Here is a 20,400-nt window from a genome sequence, read left to right on the forward strand (position 1 = left end):
AACATCACCAAACAAAATAACCCAATTGAGAAATGGGGCTCAGAACTAAACAGAGAATTCTCAACAGAGGAATAACAAAAAGCTCAACCTCCTTAGTCATCAGGGAAATGCAAATCAAAGTAAATCTGAGATTCCATCTTACATCCATTAGAATGGCTAAGATCAAAAACTCAAATGATACCACATGCTGGCGAGGATGTGGAGAGAGAGGAACACTCCTTCATTGCTGGTAGAAATGCAAACTAGTACAGCCACTTTGGAATTGTATCTGGCGCTATCTCAGAAAACTGGGAATAAGGCTTCCTCAAGACCCAGCTATTCCACTCCTTGGAATATACCCAGAAGATGCTCCAGCACACAGCAAGAACATTTGCTCAACCATGTTCATAGCAGCCTTATTCATAATAACCAGAACATGGAAACAGCCTAAGAGTCCCTCAGTAGAAGAAATGATAAAGAAACTGTGGTACATTTACACTATGGAATACTACTCAGCTATTAAAAACAAGGAATTCTCAAAATTTGTGGACAAATGGATTGAACTAGAAATGATCATAATGAGTGAGTTCACCCAGAAGCAGAAAGAGTCAAATGGTAAATACTCATTTCTATCTGGACACTAGCCCAAGGGGCATGTCCCATGAAAGTCTTCACTTACCAGGAAAGTGGGACAGAGGGGAAGACTTCCTATTGGGACTCTAGGTGAGAGAAGCAAGGGATAATGGGGAAATAGAAGGATCCAGAGGGTCCTAGAAACCTACAAGAAGAACATTATGACGGGCAGATCTGGGCCCAGGGGTCCTGCTCAAACTATGGCACCAGCCAAGGACAATACATGCAGTAAACTTCAACTCCCTACCCACATCTAGCCAATGGACAGAACATTCTCCACAGTTGAGCAGAGAGTGGGGACTGACTTTCACATGAACTCTGGTGCCCCATATTTGACTGTGTCTCCTGGATGGGAAGGCCTGGTGGCACTCAGGGGAAGGACAGCAGGCTACCAAGAAGAGACTTGATACCCTATGATCATATACAGGGGGAGGAGGTCCCTCTCAGTCACAGTCATAGGAGAGGAGAAGAAGGGGAAAATGGGAGGGAGGAAGGAATGAGAGGATACAAGGGATGGGATAGCAATTGAGATGTAATATGAATAAATTAATAAAATATATTTTACAAAGAGTTGTGCATCGGAGGCAAGGGGAAAATGGCATTAAAACAAACACTGTCTCTTTCTCCTGTCACCTTTATCACTTTTAGGCTTACAAGGGTGCTTGTGCTGTCTATCAACTCCCGTCCTGTCTCTCTTTACCTCTCACCTTGTCCTTCCTTCTCAATCACAAATAAGTCATTTTGTGATTTGGCAATGTTAAACTAGTCTAAATGACAACAGTAAAATCACTTTGGACCTTTTCAAATGCATTATGATTGAAAAAAGTCTCTAAACTTTCAGTTACAGTAGAATATTAATATAATCCAACAAAAATGTATCTAGGTATCCTAAATATCATCTCCAACCCCAACAAACTATGTGGGGAAAAAAGACACATAATAAAAATTAAGAGGGATGCATTAGCACTGATTCTGTCAAGAGAATGAAAAACAAATAGTAAATACACAGTGGACCCTCATCTTCTAGAAGACACACGTCAGCATGAACTCAGAGTGACTCCAACTAGGAGTCCAAGCTGTAACTAGATGACAAAGGACATCCAACAGATGGGGCTGGATGATGGAAGGATAGCATACTACCTTATATTGTCTGCTTACCTTTGCAATATCTTGTTAGGACATCCAACCCTTTGATACATTGCCAAGGCAATGAAGAGATTAATGGAGACTATGCTTCCTGACTGTCATCACAAAAAAGTGCTCTGTTATGAGTCAGAAAAAAAAAATCATTTCTCAGCCTGCTACTAAGTAAGCCTTCTAGTGCCATGGTCTGTGTGGACAAAATCTCTTTACCTATAAGTTATTAACTTAGCTGCATGATCTACCTATGAGCCAAATAAGCCCTGATACTCAATGATTGGGGCCTGCAGTTCACCTAGAATCTCTTTCAGTTTCTCTTCTCTATTCTTCTAAAATTACTCTCTAGTATACGTTATGAAATATTTGTGTGCTGCAATTCCAAACACTAGAATGGTCAATTGTATACTTTCATGCAATGCTGTGTGTATGTGTGTGTGTACACATAAAATCATTCATATAGTTAATATAATATCTTTACTAAAGGTATTATACCTAAACCCACCTTAGTCAGAAATACTGTTGGTCTCCCTACAAAAAGTTTTCCCCTTTACTGGGAGAGCCCTCAACGACTAGTGATATGAGGTCCTAAGCTCGTTTGATTTTTTTTTTTAAGTCTGTCATTGTCCTTTCTACCCCACATACCTTATACTGCTGACAGAAATAATCTAGGCTTCAAACAAAACATTCATGTTCATCGCTGTTGCAATTTCTTAAACCCTGTGTCCTTCTGATCACAGACACAGTAAGGGGAGCCTTTGAACCATGGTCCTCCCTGACTCTGAAAGGCCCAATGTTAACATCCTGTTTGACATCTGTATAGAATGTCTCTGAAGAGCTACAACCAATAATGAGGCACATGGCCTGGTAAAGCACACAGCCCTTCTTTGTGTTGCTCTGGATTCCTTCTCTCTCTCTCTCTCTCTCTCTCTCTCTCTCTCTCTCTCTCTCTCTCTCTCTCTCTCTCTCTCTCTCCCTCTCTCTCTCTCTCTGCTATAGAAGTTTAAGAACTCTCTAGAGCAAGGGCACAGTGACACATTCCTTAATGTAATGTTTCCAATACACAGAGTTAAGCCACATTGTCCAGAGAGACACAGGATAAGAAAGTAGGAAGAACTAATATTGGACAACTTGAAGATGGGAGACATCTTGGAAAACAGAGGGGGAAATGCTTTGACTAAATCTGTCAGGAACAGGAGCACTCGCACAGTTGTGTGAGTGTGCTTTCTGGGACCTCTTCCTGCACAAACATTACCCATTATGCATCATTTTCTGCAGATCATGACTCAAAGCAGCCATAGAAAGGTGATTCAGAGACAGACTGGGAAAACCAACAAATACTTGAGAGTGTGGGACTGTAGACCTAGTCGCCTACTGGAGGTGGTCAGGTGACTCAGCAGGTTTTGAATTTAAAATTTGGTCTGCCTCAAAAATAGAAAACATCAAAGTTAGATATGAAAGTCTATTCTTCGAGGACATTTTAGGTGCCTTTTAACTAGAGCACACCGCCGTCTAGGGCAGACATCATCTGCTCCTGGCAAGTATTTAAATGTTTAAGTGTGTGATCATTGTTCTCACAACATATAATTACGTTAGCCAATAAATACTAACACATCTACTTCAGTACCTTGAGTGAGGAAAATTCCAAAGGATGAGCTGGAGCTCCTAATTAACTCCTGCTTTTCTAAATTAGAATAATTGAAAGGAATGGACTAGACCAAGCTTTGATTTGAGAATGGAACAGGCACACTAAAAGTAGACTACAGCCTAATTATGAAATTGTTTAACTTAGAAGCCATCCTAATTATTATTTTAACCTCGTGAATGTTTTGCATTTTTAATGGGAAATTGATTCTTAAGAAACAATGTCACTTTTATGACTAATTTCATATTTTTTCAGTAGTAAAATAATTAAAAATAAATAAAGTCTTTTATCTGGTTTTAGAACATACATTCAAGCAAAAGTTGAAGCTTTGGGGTCCAGCTATATTCACATAGTTGCCAAAACATATGTTATTTACTGGCTAAAGCTTGGTTGCTCTGTCCATGAAGAAAGGGCACTATCTCTGTCTCCGAGGTAAGATACCTACACCTTGTTCACGTGAGAAGCCAGGTGAAAGCTGCTGTCCACACACCACTGATTATGACTCTGTACAATAAGTCTGTTCAAACAGTAAGATCACTGCTGAATAAACCAATCAGAATGCACTATTTAATGGGAGGCATGTGTAGACATAGACCTAAAGAAGAAAGGCCACATCAAGGAGAAACCTCCCAGGAGTCTTTCCCAAACAACGCACCAATGGCAGATCTTTGTCTCATAATGTTTTGCCTAGGCATGGCTTTGTCCCCACCCCCTCTTTTAACTTAGACATTCTTTGTATATACATTATGACTTCTGGTGTTGTGTTTTTATGGGATTCCTGTGTGTGTCTCTGAGTCTATAAGTGTTTCTTATGCCTTTTCTTTTCTTTGTTTGTTTTGTCATATTCTGGTTTGTTTATGATTTATCTCATCTTATTTCAATATCATTTTTACATGCCTGTTTGCTCTTGAAGGGGAGAGAGAAAGGGAAAGAGGAAGGGTGTGGACTCAGATGGCAGGAGAGGTGAGGAGGGTCTCAGAGCAGAGAGAGGAGGGTGGATATAATAAAAACATTTGAAAGAAAATTTTTATTCAATGAAAGAAAAATAGAGGGGGAAAAAAGAAGCCTTCGGGAGTGAAAATCAAAGACTAAACATAAATTCTGTTTAAAATAAGAGCACAGAAGCATCTTGCAGAATGTAGCTGAGTCTAGTGGCAGGAAGTGGACTTGCTATCCTGAGAAACTAGGCATGTGGCGCTTACTTCATTGGCTAGAATTATAAAATTAGTTGAGGTCAGATGATAATATGTAAGCATCATTTCTAAGAGGTGGTCAGTCCTTCCCACTGCATCTTTTCAGAGTTGGTCTTGTTTCCTCCATTTCTGTTCAAATGAATTTTAGCTTTCCCCTGCCTGAGACCCTTAAAGAACTTTGTACTCTCTCTATGCATAACTGACAAGCTAAAAGTCTCAGTTTAGCATCAAAACTCATCCATGACCTCAAAGCCGCCATGTGCCATTGGTAGAGTGGTTTCCCACAGAATCAGATGCTTGTAGGTCCCACTCTGAACTGGGTCTAGGCTGGTGTCTCCATTGTCTGCAGTGACACAATACCACCCAGCTTTGGCTGAACTCACAAGCCTTTGTGTAATACGGCTCAGATTCTGCCACCTTCTAACAATCTATCACTGTGTCCTTGTCGTAACAGCCGCAGTTCGTCTCATACCATGACAGGATCTACAAGACAACTACCACAGAGGCCTATGACTCTGTTCCCAACAATGCACCTTCCTTTTCCTCTCAGCTCTCCCACAAAAGCCACCACACCTGTCCTACACCCAAAGCTTAGCCAACGAATAAGAAATGAGTACATGTGCACCACTGAGACTCATGGAGCCAATACAGATACATGGGAGTTCGTCTTTTGTGTTCTGCCTTTTGTCCCCAACACAAGTGCCAATCTCATTAAATGCATAAGGAAGGTAACAGGGATGTGTCTAAAAAAGGCACGTCAATCTTAGATCAAGCTAAACAATGAATGAGTGACAGCACCGGAACAGGACTGCTCTATAATTTGTTAAAGGAACATTGACAATACAATGGCTCCTGTTCACCAATAGGAGTGAGCCACACAGTGGTGTCTGCACTGTCAATAAGAAAAGAAAAAGCATATTATAGTCAAACAGTGACCAAAGGACATACTTAACTTTGCCATCTAGAATCCCAATAACTGCCTTCCAAGGACACAGAATCCCTGCAATAGAGTTGACTTAGCCAGGTACGGGGCACTCCTAAGTGATGAAATACCATCTTCAAAAACAAAGAGAATAAAGGAAATTCCAGAAAAACATTCGAGCTCTAAAGTAAGCAAACTCAGGAAAGGGATTTTCTTAGCGCACCATGTGCACTAAAGTCAGAGTCATTGATGTCACTTAATTCCTGCAAATCTGGGGAGAAGCAGACATATCCAGGGTTCCGGGGCCAGGATAACACATTCACAAACTTCCAAAAGGCTAGATGTGAGGGCGCATGCCTTTAATAATATTTCTGGAGAGATAGCTCTATGAGTTCAAAGCCAGACTTGCATAATAGGGAGCTCTAGGCTTACCCAATACCTAGCCTCAAAAAGAGTGAGGGACGGAGGGAAGGAGGGAGGGAGGGAGGATTAAAAAAAAAAAAATAACAGTCTTTCTCTTTTGTCTGCTGTGAGCAATCTCAAGGACCCTTGCAACATAATCATTACTAGTAACTGCAACAACATACCCAGGAGCGCCCCCAGTATGCCACATAGAGAATCGCCTTACAAAAGACAGCCCCTCCCCAGAACTCTATACAGACATGCATGCTAAGTCATATATGTAGAGACCCTGACGATGTGTAACCAGATGTCCACAAAGACATGGTTCATAAAAAAGGCTGCAGCGATGAAATAAGCTGTGTGTCCTATAATGTCCCAGAAAAGCACCATGGTGCCATTTTGAAGGAAGATGCCAATAATACCAGTTTAAGGAGTTGCCACTAGTTAACTAGCAGGAGCTGAGAGTTAACTGTTTTTAGCATGAGGAGTTACAGCTAGTTAGTTAGCACGAGCTGATAGTTAACTGTACTTAGCATGAGGAGTTACCACTAGCTAACTAGCACGAGCTGATAGTTAACTGTTCTTAAAATGGTGATGCATGGATGTCCTTGGGGGAGGGTACCAGAGGCATGTCACTTTATTAACAGCTTATGGTATACAATGAGGCCTTGTCAGTGATTAGGGGGTGGGGCCGCTAGCTCTAAGGAAGTGTACAAAAGAATGAAAGGCTCTATGAAACAATTTTATTTTATAGATAGAGTGGGGACTGTGGCCAGAGCGATGCTGAGGGAAGTACCCACCTGTGGGGGCCGAGGCTTGTAGGGAGAGCTGCACTCCAGATCAGCCAAGATGCTGGTCAAAGAATCGATCTCTGCATCCAGACTGGAACGCCTTTCCTCCAGGGTCTTGCCTCCAGGATTTCCCTGCCGAAAACATACACATTCAAATGCAAAAAGCCTCCACAGATAACACCATGATTTCCAAATTCTCATGCTACAAGTTTCCCTTTTCTGTTTCCAGCATGTCTTTAGTTTTTAAGTACTCATCAAATCTTAATAAGATGGGCAAGAAGAAAAGCATCACTTTTTGACAGATGAGCAAACAGGAAAAAAAAAAAAAACCCCAAACATACAAAAACCTTGAAATGCTTTTTTGTAAAGTCATATACTTAGACACTTTGAAGATTTGAGTAAAAGAAATTAATGTCCCAACGCCTGCTCAGAATGACTGTGGCCCTCTGCACTCCACAATCATTTATAGAGCTTTACTGGAGAAGCAAGGGCTAGGGTGGGGGGGGGGGAGAGAGAGAGTGTGCTCCACTAGAAAAGACAACAGTTGGCACCCTGAAGCACGAAATGATTTGTCTCTGGTCAGTAGTAGTAGGGAGGGGAGACTGCGCACAGCTCAGGAATGTGAGGCAGGAAGAGGAAGCTCTGGCCACAAAGCTGCACAGGAAGCAGGCAGAGTGAGTATGTGAGAGGGAGCTGGGGAGCAAGGGGGCTCATCCTCCAGTGGCCTGTGTCACCTGCACTCAGAACTAATGAGAGGAGCCGTGAGAGCGGTTGTACTGCTATCGGCCGCTTTACAACAACTCTGGGCAGAGGTGAGAAGAGCAAGCAAACAGCTTGCCTGCTTCTCAAAGCAAGGGAGGTGGCCCTAGGATTTGGAAACAGGGAGAGGCGTTCAATTTACAAACTTAGAAGCAAAGACACATTATTACAGAGTAGCATCAGGGAGACTCATCCTATGAACCCAACTAGTTCCTTTTATTGAGTGCATTGCCCACCGTGCTGCTTTCCCTGAGTGTGAAGTTATTTAAATGCGGTAAGGCAACAGGACTGGAGTGTGGTGCATTGGTCATCCCTAGGTGCTCAGCACAAGCTAAGCCCCAACACACCTGGGTCTACATCGGGCAACCTGGGAAGAAAATGGAGGATCAGCGCTTTAGATCTTGCCCCACATTATCACCTCACTTCCTTGAGTGTGTTAGTAAGTTATCCAAAGCATGCATCTCTTAGTATTGTCCCTCGGGATTAGTGCTGGAAGTGCTCCTTCCCTCAAGCGCCTCAATCCACTTTGTTTATGTTTCGAGTCATATGGGCCACCATCTAAACACTGCCTTTTATAATCATTTGGGCATGTCCCTTCTCATTCCTACAATACTGTAAGACTGATGAAAGCAAGGGCATAACTTGTTTTGATCACAGTATCTCCCCACAGTCTTGCTCAGGGCCTGAACTGTGTAAATATTCAATAGGCATTATTTTTTAATTATTGATAAATAATGACACTAATTCCAATGTCTTTCATTCAATGACCTTTCTTGTATCAGTGTCTTTTGGGTAAGGAACACAAGGTATAATAGGAAGCATAAATATTCTAGCATATGATCTAAAATGAAATCAAACAGTACAGAGTATTTGGACCTGTGTATGTGGACATTCATTCAGGTGAGCACCAGGCTGGATAGCGCCCATTTCAAAGGTGGGATTTATGAAACTGAAAGATTGCGCTAGAGCACTTGCCCCAGCCCCTACTGGGAAAACAGTGGTATAATACGTAGGTTGGGTTCTTGTCAGCATCTAAGTTTAAGCCCTACCCAACGTTTTAATTTTATATTATTTTATTTATTATTAATGTGGTGTGTGTGTGTGTGTGTGTGTGTGTGTGTGTGTGTGTGTGTGCGCACGCATGCGTGTGCGCATGCATGTGCTCTCATGTTGGCACATGAGCATATGGCCACATGCCCCAGCCTGCATTGGGGGACAGAAGTTAACACTGTAGTGTTGACACCCTCCTTCCACTTTTATGTGCATTCTGGGGAAAGAATCGAAGTCATCTGCCTTGTACACCAAATACTTGTACCCAGGGTTCCATCTCACTGGCCCACTATCAAGGTTAATGAGATTTTGCTAAAGAAATAGTAATATCTCTATCAGTGGGTGTTATCTTTACCCACAGTGCAATAGTATGAACATCATGAATTGTAAGGAGAAAGACCTCTTTAGCTGTTGAAACAGAAGAATGTACTGCCGAGCCATAGCTGGCACAAGATAGAAAGGCAGGGTATACACCGTTCCATAGGATAACTACTGAAAATCAAGTGGACTTGGTTTTCCTGTCTGTGGATCTAAAATTACCATAAGCAGAGATTTGATAAGGGCACCCATACACACAGATATGTAGCATAGTACATTGACAAGGACACTGGTTGAAGTCTGATTAAATGCTTCCCCGAGCCACAGTTTCTTCACCTGGAAAATGAAGAGACCCTCACCAGCCCCGCCTCAGCCAGAGAGCTGTTAGAGATGCAGACACGAAAGTGGATGGGAACATACTTTGTAAATTGTCAAGTGCTGTAATTATGACGATTTTCACAAATAGCATTAATTATAGCAACCAGTAACTATAAATTAATAGGCATAATATAGCTATTGTTAATTCTTCTTCTGGAGGTAAGCTTCACTCATTAAGTGTTCCCTTGGGGTATCAGCAAAGAGACAGGATATAATCAGTTCTTTACTTTCTGTACTTTACTGTAGTGCAAAATATACCAACTGTCTAAGGCCTGAGTCATGGGATCCTAACCACAAAGACCCAAGTCACAGGATTCTCCTGAGCTATACAGTGAGACAACTAATTATGGCGTGTAACCAGCCCAAGCTTGCAGACCTCCACTGGCTCCAGGCTCCTATGCTCTTCTGGGAGTTGACACTGATCCCCATTTCCCTTTTTCAGGTTAGGGTGATGCATTTACTACCAAGCCCTGGCCTCATTCTAGGGGCTTTTTACAGGATTCCCCCTTGCTGCCCTATCTGACCTCATAGAGTAGCTTTGTGTCTGTACTGACCCTCTGGATCTCGGCTCCATCGCTGGAGTTCCACCCACACCCCCACAGCATCTCTTGTCTTGATGCTCTCACCTACTCCCAGGGTCTTTAGATTAATGTCCGTTCTTGCTCTTCACATAACAGTCCTACAAGCAGCAGAAAGACTCTTATACCTTATACTGTTACCAACATTCTCACCACGGTTTTGCCAGTCATCATGTGGGTAAATAACTCGCCAGAGGCCAAGTCACAACTAGGCAGAGTCTCCTGATGCCTTGCCTAGTGTTCTAGATATTGCCGGCACTCAAAGTAGCCATGTAAGAACTGTTCCCACACTCCCCAGGAATAACCGGGGAAGATCCCACTGTCTAAATCCAGCTTCCCTGAGAAACAATGCCTATAACACCAGGCCACGCATGCTCTTGTTATTTGGAGAACCAATCCCAAAAACTTGTGCTGAGGGAACAGGAAGAGTGGCAGCCAATTCTAACGAGGTGGGCTGAGCTCATCAGCAATATGGGCAATTCACCCATCCTAACACTTAGCATTGTTATTAGAAATGAATTAAAATATACACAGAAATTCTACCCATACGTCTATCGCCAAGATTCAATACTTCATTACATTTCTATCAATTCTACTGGCTGCTGCAGCTAAACTCTTGATAAAATGTTGCCTCCCTATCTGATTCCATCTCAGCCCACATGATCTTCAAATGCCCAAGCTGGTCAACTGTTATCATGGTGCAGGAGTTCAGCATGTTGGCAGTAGCACACACTTACATAGTCACATTGGTTTTCACGTGCTCCAGTGTTTTCAGCACTGATCTAGCCTAGCACTCCTTTCATTGTTAATGGAGTCAAAGGCCACGCACTACAGTGGAGAGTCTGTTTATTTCCCTGTACTTCTAGCACGGGTAGCTTTGTCTGTCAGGACAAGTTATCCTATAAAATCTGAAGCAAGTGGACTTACCCGATTCTTAGATTCAGATCGGACAAGCTGGATAAAAGCACAAGCATGACATGTGTCTTCCTAACGGTATCACAACACGAAGCTTGTCAGCTGACTTGAGAAATCACAGGTTGTGATTCCAACCTTAATGGTTGACTTTATTCAGGCAGTTTCCACCAGCCTTTACTACTGAAAAGTAGCCTAATTATTTATTTACAAGCTAACATATGGGAGGCAACACTTTGAAAATGTGCCAATAATCTGCCCATCAAGGACCCTCCACTCAAGGGTTCGAGTGTTCACACACAGTCCTTACCTGAACTGACACTGGGTCACTGGCTGCACACCAGTCAGGCCATTTGCTATTTATCAATGGAAATGAACTGATTTTGCTTTTGCATAAGATAAAGCTGTAGGCATTCATTTCAGAGAGAAGTGTGGGAGAAGGGAACTATTGTCATAGTCATCAAATCACATTATTGGACGTCTCTTTCTGTGCTCATGAGCACAAGAGAGAAAAAAGTGTGTGTGCATGCGTAAACAATTTGGGAAAAAGGGTCCTTGAATTTGAGAGAAAGTTAAAGGGGATGTGTGGGAGGGATCAAATATAGACAAAAGAAGGGAGAAAATGATGTAATTATTTTCTAATTTAAAAAATTAAAAATATTATTTAAAAGTCACCTTGGGAACCTGGTTTCCAAAAATTTAAAACATCATTTTTTTGGAAAGGGTCACACGGAAACCTGGTTTCCTAGAATCACAGCCAACACAAAACATCTTACCCAGGATATAAGCATCACAGACTTTCAGTGGCCCCCAAATCTGACTAGGCATGCTGCACATCACAGAAGAGAGCCTTAAACAAGCTATGTGTGTGTATTACTGCTCAATAACAGAAATGAAACAACCCAAAAATTTCTCATAAAAATTAACATTAAATGTTCTATAGGTAATACATAAATCACTCTTTAAAGATCTCAAAAAACACCCTAGATAGGTCATGTAGAATGCCAAGTGGGTTCTGACATGTGATAACCTGGATTGCACTTCCTGTGCTCAACACTAGCAAAACAAACAAACAAACAAACACCTTCCCAGACAAGGGAAGAATAAAAAGCAATTTTATCTTAGGGAATCCAAAAAACTAGTAATGCAAGCCAAGCACGACTGTACATGCCGTTGTTATGTATGTTATTCAGTCACCATAAGAGCAACTACATTATTTTACCTATTGTATTAAAACTTTCACTGTGTGTGTAGCCAGCATTAGTTAGCTACTTTGTGGGGTTTTCTCTCTTCCACCCTAGATGAGAGAGATAAGACAAATAGAGAGGAAAGAGATCCCTGAATAAAGTCAGGGGTCAGAAAGGTGCTGATTAAGGACATTAAGTTCTTTGGGGAAAGTTTGATCTTGGCTGTCAGGACATCTAATTTCTTCTTGTTATTATTTCTTCTTTGCACCCAACTACTTAACAAACCAAGACCACCACCAACCAATCTACAACCCACCATGCCTCTCAGGGCTGTGCTGTTTATATACTCTCTGAAAAGCCCCCAGAATTCCAAATGTCACACAGCTGCAGAAAATCTGCAGCTGGCAAACCATGCCTCTGCCAGAGCATGAGGCAAATCACAGTCAGCTGCTGTGGACAATCTGAAGCAGGGCCATATCCCACACCAGGGATTTAAATGCATATTCTTATAATATTTCTGTGTTTTCTAAAGAAGCCAGCATTCCAGAATTGTCACTAGATATACATATCATTAACCACAGAAAAAGAGTTCTTGAATTTGAGGGAAAGTAAAAGAGGATGTGTGGGAGGTATTGGATGGAGGGAAGAAGAGAGAAAATGATACAATTATTTTATAATTTTAAAAATTAAAGTATTATTTTAAAAATCATCTTGGGAATCTGATGATGTGATCTCATGATAACATTTATGTAGTAAATATTATATTAATACTAATAACAACATATATTAAATATGTTAAACATATTAAACCTAAGATTTGATAACAATCTCCTCTGACATATATTATATAACATATATTATTTATTATATTATATATGTGACATGAATACATTACATGTATATTACATATATATATACATATATATATATATATATATATATATATATATATATATATATATGTATCATAGTGGGACAAAAAGATGGCCATATCCAAAAATTAAATTGAAAGGCACTATTCTTTATGAGTAATAAAACTTAGTACGTATATATCAGATTTAGTGACTAATCATATAACATATCACCTATCATGATGCATATTAATCTAAATATATGGCCAATATATGCTCTATTTCTTTTTAAGTAAAGTACTGTCCCCAAAGACTTTTAAACACATAAAGAAACACTGGAGGGCTGGAGAGATGGTTCAATGGTTAAGAGTGCTGTCTGCTCTTCCTAAAGGTCCTGAGTTCAATTCCCAGCAACCACATGGTGGCTCACAACCATCTATAATGTGATCTGATGCCCTCTTCTGGCTTGCAGGTGTACATGCAGAGAGAACATTGTATACATAATAATAAATAAATAAATGTTAAAAAAAAAAAAAAAAGAAACACTGGAAAAGATTCTAGACTCATACCAGGAGGATTTGATATGTAGATCTAATTTTTCCTAGCTTTGAAGTTTAAAATATTGAACTTAGATCCCCATTCATGTCATAAAGCTGTAGAGATTAATATATTCCTAGCTGCTAAATGCAATCCAATAAATATTTGCATAATAAACACATTGACCACACAGCCGCAAAACAAACAATGTTTTGGCTTGCAACAACTTGATTGCAGATGTAACTTTTAAACATATTCTGATCCAAAACAGGAACTCAAAGAGGGCGGGATCCTGGAGGCAGGAGCTGATGCAGAGGCCATGGAGGGTGCTGCTTACTGGCTTGCTTTCCATGGCTTGCTTGGCCTACCTTCTTATACAATACAGGACCACTAGTTCAGGGATGGTATCACTCACAATGAACTGGGACTTTCCCATGAATAAATAATTTTTTAAAATGCCTTACAACTGGGTCTTATGGAGGCATTTCCTGAATTAAGGTTCCCTTTTGGATAACTCTAGTTTGTGTGTCAAGTTGACACAAGATTAGCCAGCACACCACAGAAGCATGGGGACCTGAATTTAAATACCCAGCGCCTATATCAAACTTGAGTATGGTGGTCCACGTCCATTGTCCCAAAGATAGGGAGGCAGATACAGGCAAATCCCTAGAGATAACTGACCGGTCATTTATCTAGTTATCCAGTCACTTTTTTGCCTAGTTGAATCACTCAGCCTCCACACACATGCACATATCACACACACACATACAGTCCCCACCCCGACACTTTCAATTTCCAAAAAGAAACCCAAGCTTTGATACCAACATCTTCTGGCATCCAATCCCCTATGTAGGATAGTCTTCATTCACTCTTTCGTAAATGTTACGAAATATTCAGAAGGTAAAGGCATGATGGACAAGAAAGGAGATGGCCAAGGGAGAAAGGGAGGTCAAAGGAAAGAGAAGGGATGAAAATGAGACACAGAGGGCGATGAGGAAATACGGGAGAATCAGTCCTCCCAGGGTGGACTTATGTCATTAGAAAGCAGAGTTCATGTGGCTAAGTGTATGTGACGAAAGAGACGAGAGAAAACAAATCAAAATCGAGAGAGCAGACAAAGTAAAATCAGACCAGGCTGCCTGGACAAAAGGACAACTGAGAAGACGCTGGATGGACAACAAGATATAAAGTGTTCAGCTGCGGAGCAGGGCGATTCTGGAGGAACAGTGCAACCTCCTGCTAGAACGCCTGGCAGGAGGCTGCTCTGGGAAAGAAGAGGGTGAGGTGAGACTCAAAGCGTCACCTCTGATCACACTGTGCTTCCAGATGCGGATAGCTAAAGGATAAACACAGCCCCATGACGAAGCAGAGAGTGGGCACGGGTAATTGCATCTTGGGACTCAGTGTTGATGTGGGAACAAACACATGGTATGAATCACTTATATTTTAGGAAGTGCTCGGAGAGTTTACATTAGCACTCCCGACAGGAATTCCTATTTTTATGCCCAAGGTTACCATTGATAAAAAGTGAGTATGAGACCAAATCAGAAAACCAATGATCCAATCTCGCCTTAGTGACGAATGCGTATGAGTCTGCAGCGTAACAAACAATCATGGCTCGAGGACACGTACAGAGCAGGTGTATTACAAATTAACAGACAGCCATGACAAGTGACTACACCATCCCAGAGAATGATGAAATTCTGAAGATGACACAGGATGATGTGTTTCAAGACTCACTATTCTCAGCTCAACTTATAAATCCTTCCTTTGGTCCAGAATGCTGCCCACACCTCCTTGCAGTCCTTCCTAACAAATGCTTCCTTGTTCAGACTGTTCGGAGTCAATGATTATCAAAGACTGACTGTGCCCTCAGCAACATCTCAGTGCTCAGTCTGTGTGGATAAAGAAAGACACCAAACAAAGGAAAAGGGAACACCTGAACCGGTGGTCACTCCGCCTTGCCTTTCCATCTGTCCCCCCTTTCAGACATGAATGTTATTTGTAAGACATATTTCACTGCAACCAGATTTAAAAGTGTATCACCAACTTCGAACTTTCTCCATTCCACAAACTCTCCGGCATGCAGATTTAAAGACACATACTCTTTAAGGGACTCACCTGCTCCTCATTTTGGCTTCCACTTAAGAAAGAGGAAAACAAAATCACAAGCCCAGAAAGATAACGTTGAGACCAGGTGAAGGGAGAGACACACTTGTAAGAAGGCTGAGCATGGGACAGGCCTTATGTCACTGTTAACTGGTAATGCCCTGTGTAGAAGACACAGCTCAATATGTTCTAGCAGACTAATGATGTATAAAGGGAAAAAGTTCTAGTTCCAAAGATAAGCAAGAACTGGGCAGCAAAGGGAAGCTACGCCATCTTTGATTGTCCATGTACCTGAGACATCTATTGCAATGCACATCGCTAGGACCTCCTGAGACTGACCAGCTCTAAATTTGTGAGTACTCAGCATCCAGTCTCTTTGCCACACCAAATATGAAACACAGTGGCATAGTTCGGCAGCCTGTTGCTAACCTAAATGCTAACAGTAAGTGGAACAATTTAATTAAAACCTCACAACTCTACGCATTCTAATCCAATGCCTTGTGATCGAGAATACTTTTCTCTACTCACGAGTCCTCAGTTCTCACCCACAGTCCTGGTAGGTGAGCACAGTCTATTTCACTTCCTATTTGTAGGAAGGGCATATGTTTACCACCTCCAAGGGCTGCCCTGACTTTCCATTATTGGTGTTTATAAATCCTTTATGTGTTCTGAAAAAATCATCTGGAGGTTGACATCATGCATAGCATGCTGCTAGAGCTTAATACATATTCAATGACAGGGCCATAACAATACAACAAAGTCCGCCAATTAGCAAGGCAATATTTTCACCCTACTGCCACAATACAATCTGAGACTGCATAGAACCTCTCATTAACGAGGAATCATTATCAGGATTTCCTCTCGTAATACACACTCCCATTTGCCTCAGAGGACCTTGTCACTCCACAAACACAAGACCAGTAAAAACCTCCCACCCTGAAGAACACAAGAATCCTACAAACACGCTGTCCCCCTACCCGCCTTCATAAACTGCTCCCATTCCCAAAGCTTGCGGTTGCCGTGCCCAGGGCCACTACCACACTTCCAGCCGCAGCCTGCCTCGACGGTCTCCAAGCTCTGCTCCCACCGTGGCTTCTGCTCAGTTTGTCCCGCCCTTTGGACTACATAGCAGACCCTCACAGGCATGAGAAGGCAGCTTCTTTACAGATCTCTAATAATGCATAAAGCCTTAGGTTAGAAAAAGTCCTCAGATGCAATCATAACTGCTAAACAGAGTAATCCATTTATTAGAACTGGGGTGGGGGGTTGTAAGACACCCGGAGTAAATTGTACCATGGACAGTTATGCGGAAGAAGTAGCTTTACTAAAGAAATACAGCACAGTGCCCTGGTGTAACCAGGCCTGGGCCCTGTTTCTCCACGGGCAGCCCCCTAGCTGGGCAAGCAGGCCATTGAATGTGGAGGCGCACTGCCACTGGCTCCCCAGTTCCCCCTGCTGCAGAGCCCCTTAAGGGTTCCATAGCATATCCTGTTATACTGAGTTTTACGGCTCGAGTCTCCCATTCTGTGTGCTCTGCTTTGGCACGCAAAGCTGAAGTTGAGGAATCTGTGCCTGGTGGGGTTGAGGTTTTACCAACAGAAAAGGGGGAGATGTACATGATTTTACTATTTGCACTATGAAAAAAAAATCCCATATTTATTTCCCCCTCTTGGAAATGGCACTAAGGAAACACATATGAGGCTGCCATGAACGGAGGCTGTACTTTCCAAATAGTAGCAAAAGCCTAAAAATAAAAAAAATAAAAAATAAAACCTCGATTTGCACAAGATGTATATAACTTCCTCTCCCGTTTCCTTTCCTTACCAATGAAGCCAAGAGAAGCAGTGCATGGGGAAGCCTTTGTGAGTTCACACTAGCGACAAAAGGGTAAGTGTGGTCCATAGTCTGCTGTCAAGGCAACCAGTCATACATCCAGTCCAGAAGATCAACTAAGTTCCTAATCTACGTTCTCCCAACAAAGGCCGGACTGTGGATGACACAGGGACTAAGTCAGTACATCGTAGGTGGGTACTGAAACAGAAATGAGAAGGAAGATACTAGGAAGAATACATGCCAAGGAACACAGAAACGCAACAAGGAGGCTACTTTAGATGGTACGAACATTAAGGAGAAGTAACTGCTTATCACAGTGGCCTTTTACAGCAAGGCAGACACTGCTACACAGAATGTTCTAGGAAAATATTGACACTGTCATTTTGCATTTGACTCGGCGAGTGCAGTGTTACCATACAAAAGCTTGTTTATCATTGAGCCATGGGATACTTCAAGACAGGGACAAAGAAAGGCCAAGAGGAGCCAGAGGAGCCAGATATACCTCAAGAGAATAGAAAATAAAGTACATATTTTTTCATGGAAAAAAATAGCAGCCAGTCAAAAGATGAGGAAGATATCAGCCATCAAATCTAAAATAGGGAAAATTAGCTTGGCATTTGTTAAGGATGGATGCCTCATATCAATAGAGCAGAAGTCACACAGAGAACACACTGGGTTAGGAGGGTAAGCAAGGTTAAGTCAGGCTGTGCTCTGAACAGTTGGCTGAAAGAAGAAGTCTCATGCACAGGTAGTGAAACTGCCACAGGAAGGCAACAACAATTTCTTGAACATTAACTGTTTAGGGACATTCAGCTGGAATGCTAAAAAACAAACAAACAAACAAACAAAAAAGCAACTAGTCATTTGTAATGTGGAAAAAGAATGAGCAAAAATGATGGGCACTGAAAGAAATGGACTGGAAAAAAATCTGAGAATCATTCTATGCCCAAAGACCTTGCTGATGAAAACAGAGGAAAAAAGCAGGGGGTAGGGGTGGGGCACATGTGAACAGTGATCAAAGGACCATGGGATTTAGAGTGTGGGAGAGTAGAAGATACAGTAGTTTGTCAAACCAAATGTAAATCTTGTAATAAGATTCTGAATAAACTTTGGGGTGAACTGAGTATGAATATAAAGATGGTGGCTTTTTTACACTGAAGATTAATAACAAGCCTTACAGCTGTGGAAGTATAGTAGGACTGATAACAAGACCCAGGCATCAGATGACCAATTGAGATGGTTACCTTAGCATTCTTGTTTCTAGAGAGAGAAAACAGAAGGTTAAAGGAAGAAATCTCACTGGGCACCAAAAGTACAAATAGAACGAAAGAAGATCCAGTAAGGAGGCAATGTATCAGAAGACTCAAAGGACAGACAGTGGTTCTGGGAAGATGGCAGAGTAGGAACCATTTAAAGGAGCTCTGTCTTGTCAACTGGATAAATGCTGCAATGACACAGTCTCTATGATGTAACGGATTTGGAACTCTTGAATCTATTGAAGGCATTCAATTTCCAAGCAGAAGCCTTGGGTGGTAAACTGTGGTTAATTCAGGTTATTTCCATTTCTTAGTACAGGCCTAACTAATGGGATCCCCACCTTGGCAAGCAACTGTGCAAGTCTTCCAGTGACATGCAGCTGCAGGAACAGGGAAGGCAGACAGCACTCCTCACTCAGAATACCAAGGATCTCTGCAACAATGAAAGCGCTTCTGTTCAGAGGCAGCTGCCATGTTTCCACTGTGGCATTGTGTCTTTCCAGGGATTTAAGGAGCAATTATTTATGTTTTCCCTGTCTCGTCTCTTGTTTTGGGAGACATACATTGATGACTACAATATTCAAACCACAGCACATATTAATGAAATCAGAAAATGACTCCACATACTCAGAAGAGGGCATGGAACCACACACATGTGCATGTACCCACCCTCTACCGCCCCCCCCACATACACCTCTTCAAGTTTTTTGGTTTTATATTTTATTTTTTTAATATCTTTAACACATTCATTTATATTATGACACATATATAAAGTAAACTACATACAGAATGAGGAACCATGAACCAATCAGGAATTATATTAATGTTACATCCATAGTGTTTTGGCTATTTGTATTTGGCAGTCTTGAAGAAAACATCTTTCCTATTTTGGTGTGTACAAGATTCTGAATGTAGATGAATATCTATCACATCTCATCTCTATCAACTTAAAACATCTATCTAGACCTAAAAACATCTTAACACCTAACCAACTAAAACTATCTCATCTTCAACCTCATCAGAGACTTGAGAAGGAATAAAGTCAAGTTTTGATCTAATGGTTGATTCTTGACACAAAGACAGGGAAGAGCACTGCCTACCCTTCCTCAAAACAACAGCCACAACAAAACAAACAAACAAAACACCCAGAAGGAAAGAGAAACACAGCAAAATCTAGGAAAGAAGGAATCTTATCTCCAAAGGTAGCAATAGATTTCACTGTAAGATGTACATTTTCCCCTTTTTCAACAACAATAACAGAAAAACAATCACAAACATACCAAAAGAGAATGGTCTATTAATAATTTTTTACAGGGGATGGGAATGTACCAAATTTCTATTTCTCACCAACAGAACAACACAACAGGAAGTAAGTGATACTGGAAACATATTTTTGTGTATTTACAATGGTAAATGTGAATCAACTATCATACTTTTACAAAGGATTCTGCTCAGATATAAGGGATTGTCCAAAACTGAAAAATTAGATGATTAGATCACTTATGGCCTTCACCAAAATTACCTGATGAAGTACTGTAGTAAAAACAATTAACATATACAAAAAGGATAGAATCAGGGTGAAGACTGCAAGAGAAAGCAAACACAAACCAGCAGGACGGTGCAGGCCTGGAAGCAAGACTGTATGAGCTAAGTGGCCACACAATCAGCATAAGGAATATTAATGTTAAAGGTAGGACTCAACCAAGTGTTTTAATAACACATGGCTTAAGGAAAAGCAAGCTCTACTCAAGGTTTACTTGGTGCATGTTTTAGGTAGAGCACATACATAGATCACAGTTTCTCTTTGATTTAAAAATAACCTGGAAAATCTTTAATCTATATTACTTGATTCCCTGACATTACTTCTCATAAGTGGAAAATATGTAAGATCCTCTCAAATAAATAATATATCTCAGCCATGATGAAACCA

General features: G+C 41.3%; 1 protein-coding gene across 15 annotated transcripts in view; it reads right to left on the bottom strand.

Annotated features, from left to right (window-relative positions):
- The window catches only part of LPP (LIM domain containing preferred translocation partner in lipoma), a 604,427-nt gene that overhangs the window by 315,614 nt on the left and 268,413 nt on the right, over nucleotides 1-20,400 (bottom strand). For all 15 annotated transcript variants that reach the window (XM_084802403.1, XM_084802406.1, XM_084802400.1 and 12 more), the window contains one exon: nucleotides 6,712-6,834. In XM_084802403.1, coding sequence (XP_084658529.1) covers nucleotides 6,712-6,834 — 123 coding nt within the window. The remainder of the gene's footprint in view (nucleotides 1-6,711; nucleotides 6,835-20,400) is intronic.

This window comes from Acomys minous (genome assembly GCF_964271855.1).
Source record: "Acomys minous genome assembly, chromosome: 11".
NCBI classification, from domain to species: domain Eukaryota; kingdom Metazoa; phylum Chordata; class Mammalia; order Rodentia; family Muridae; genus Acomys; species Acomys minous.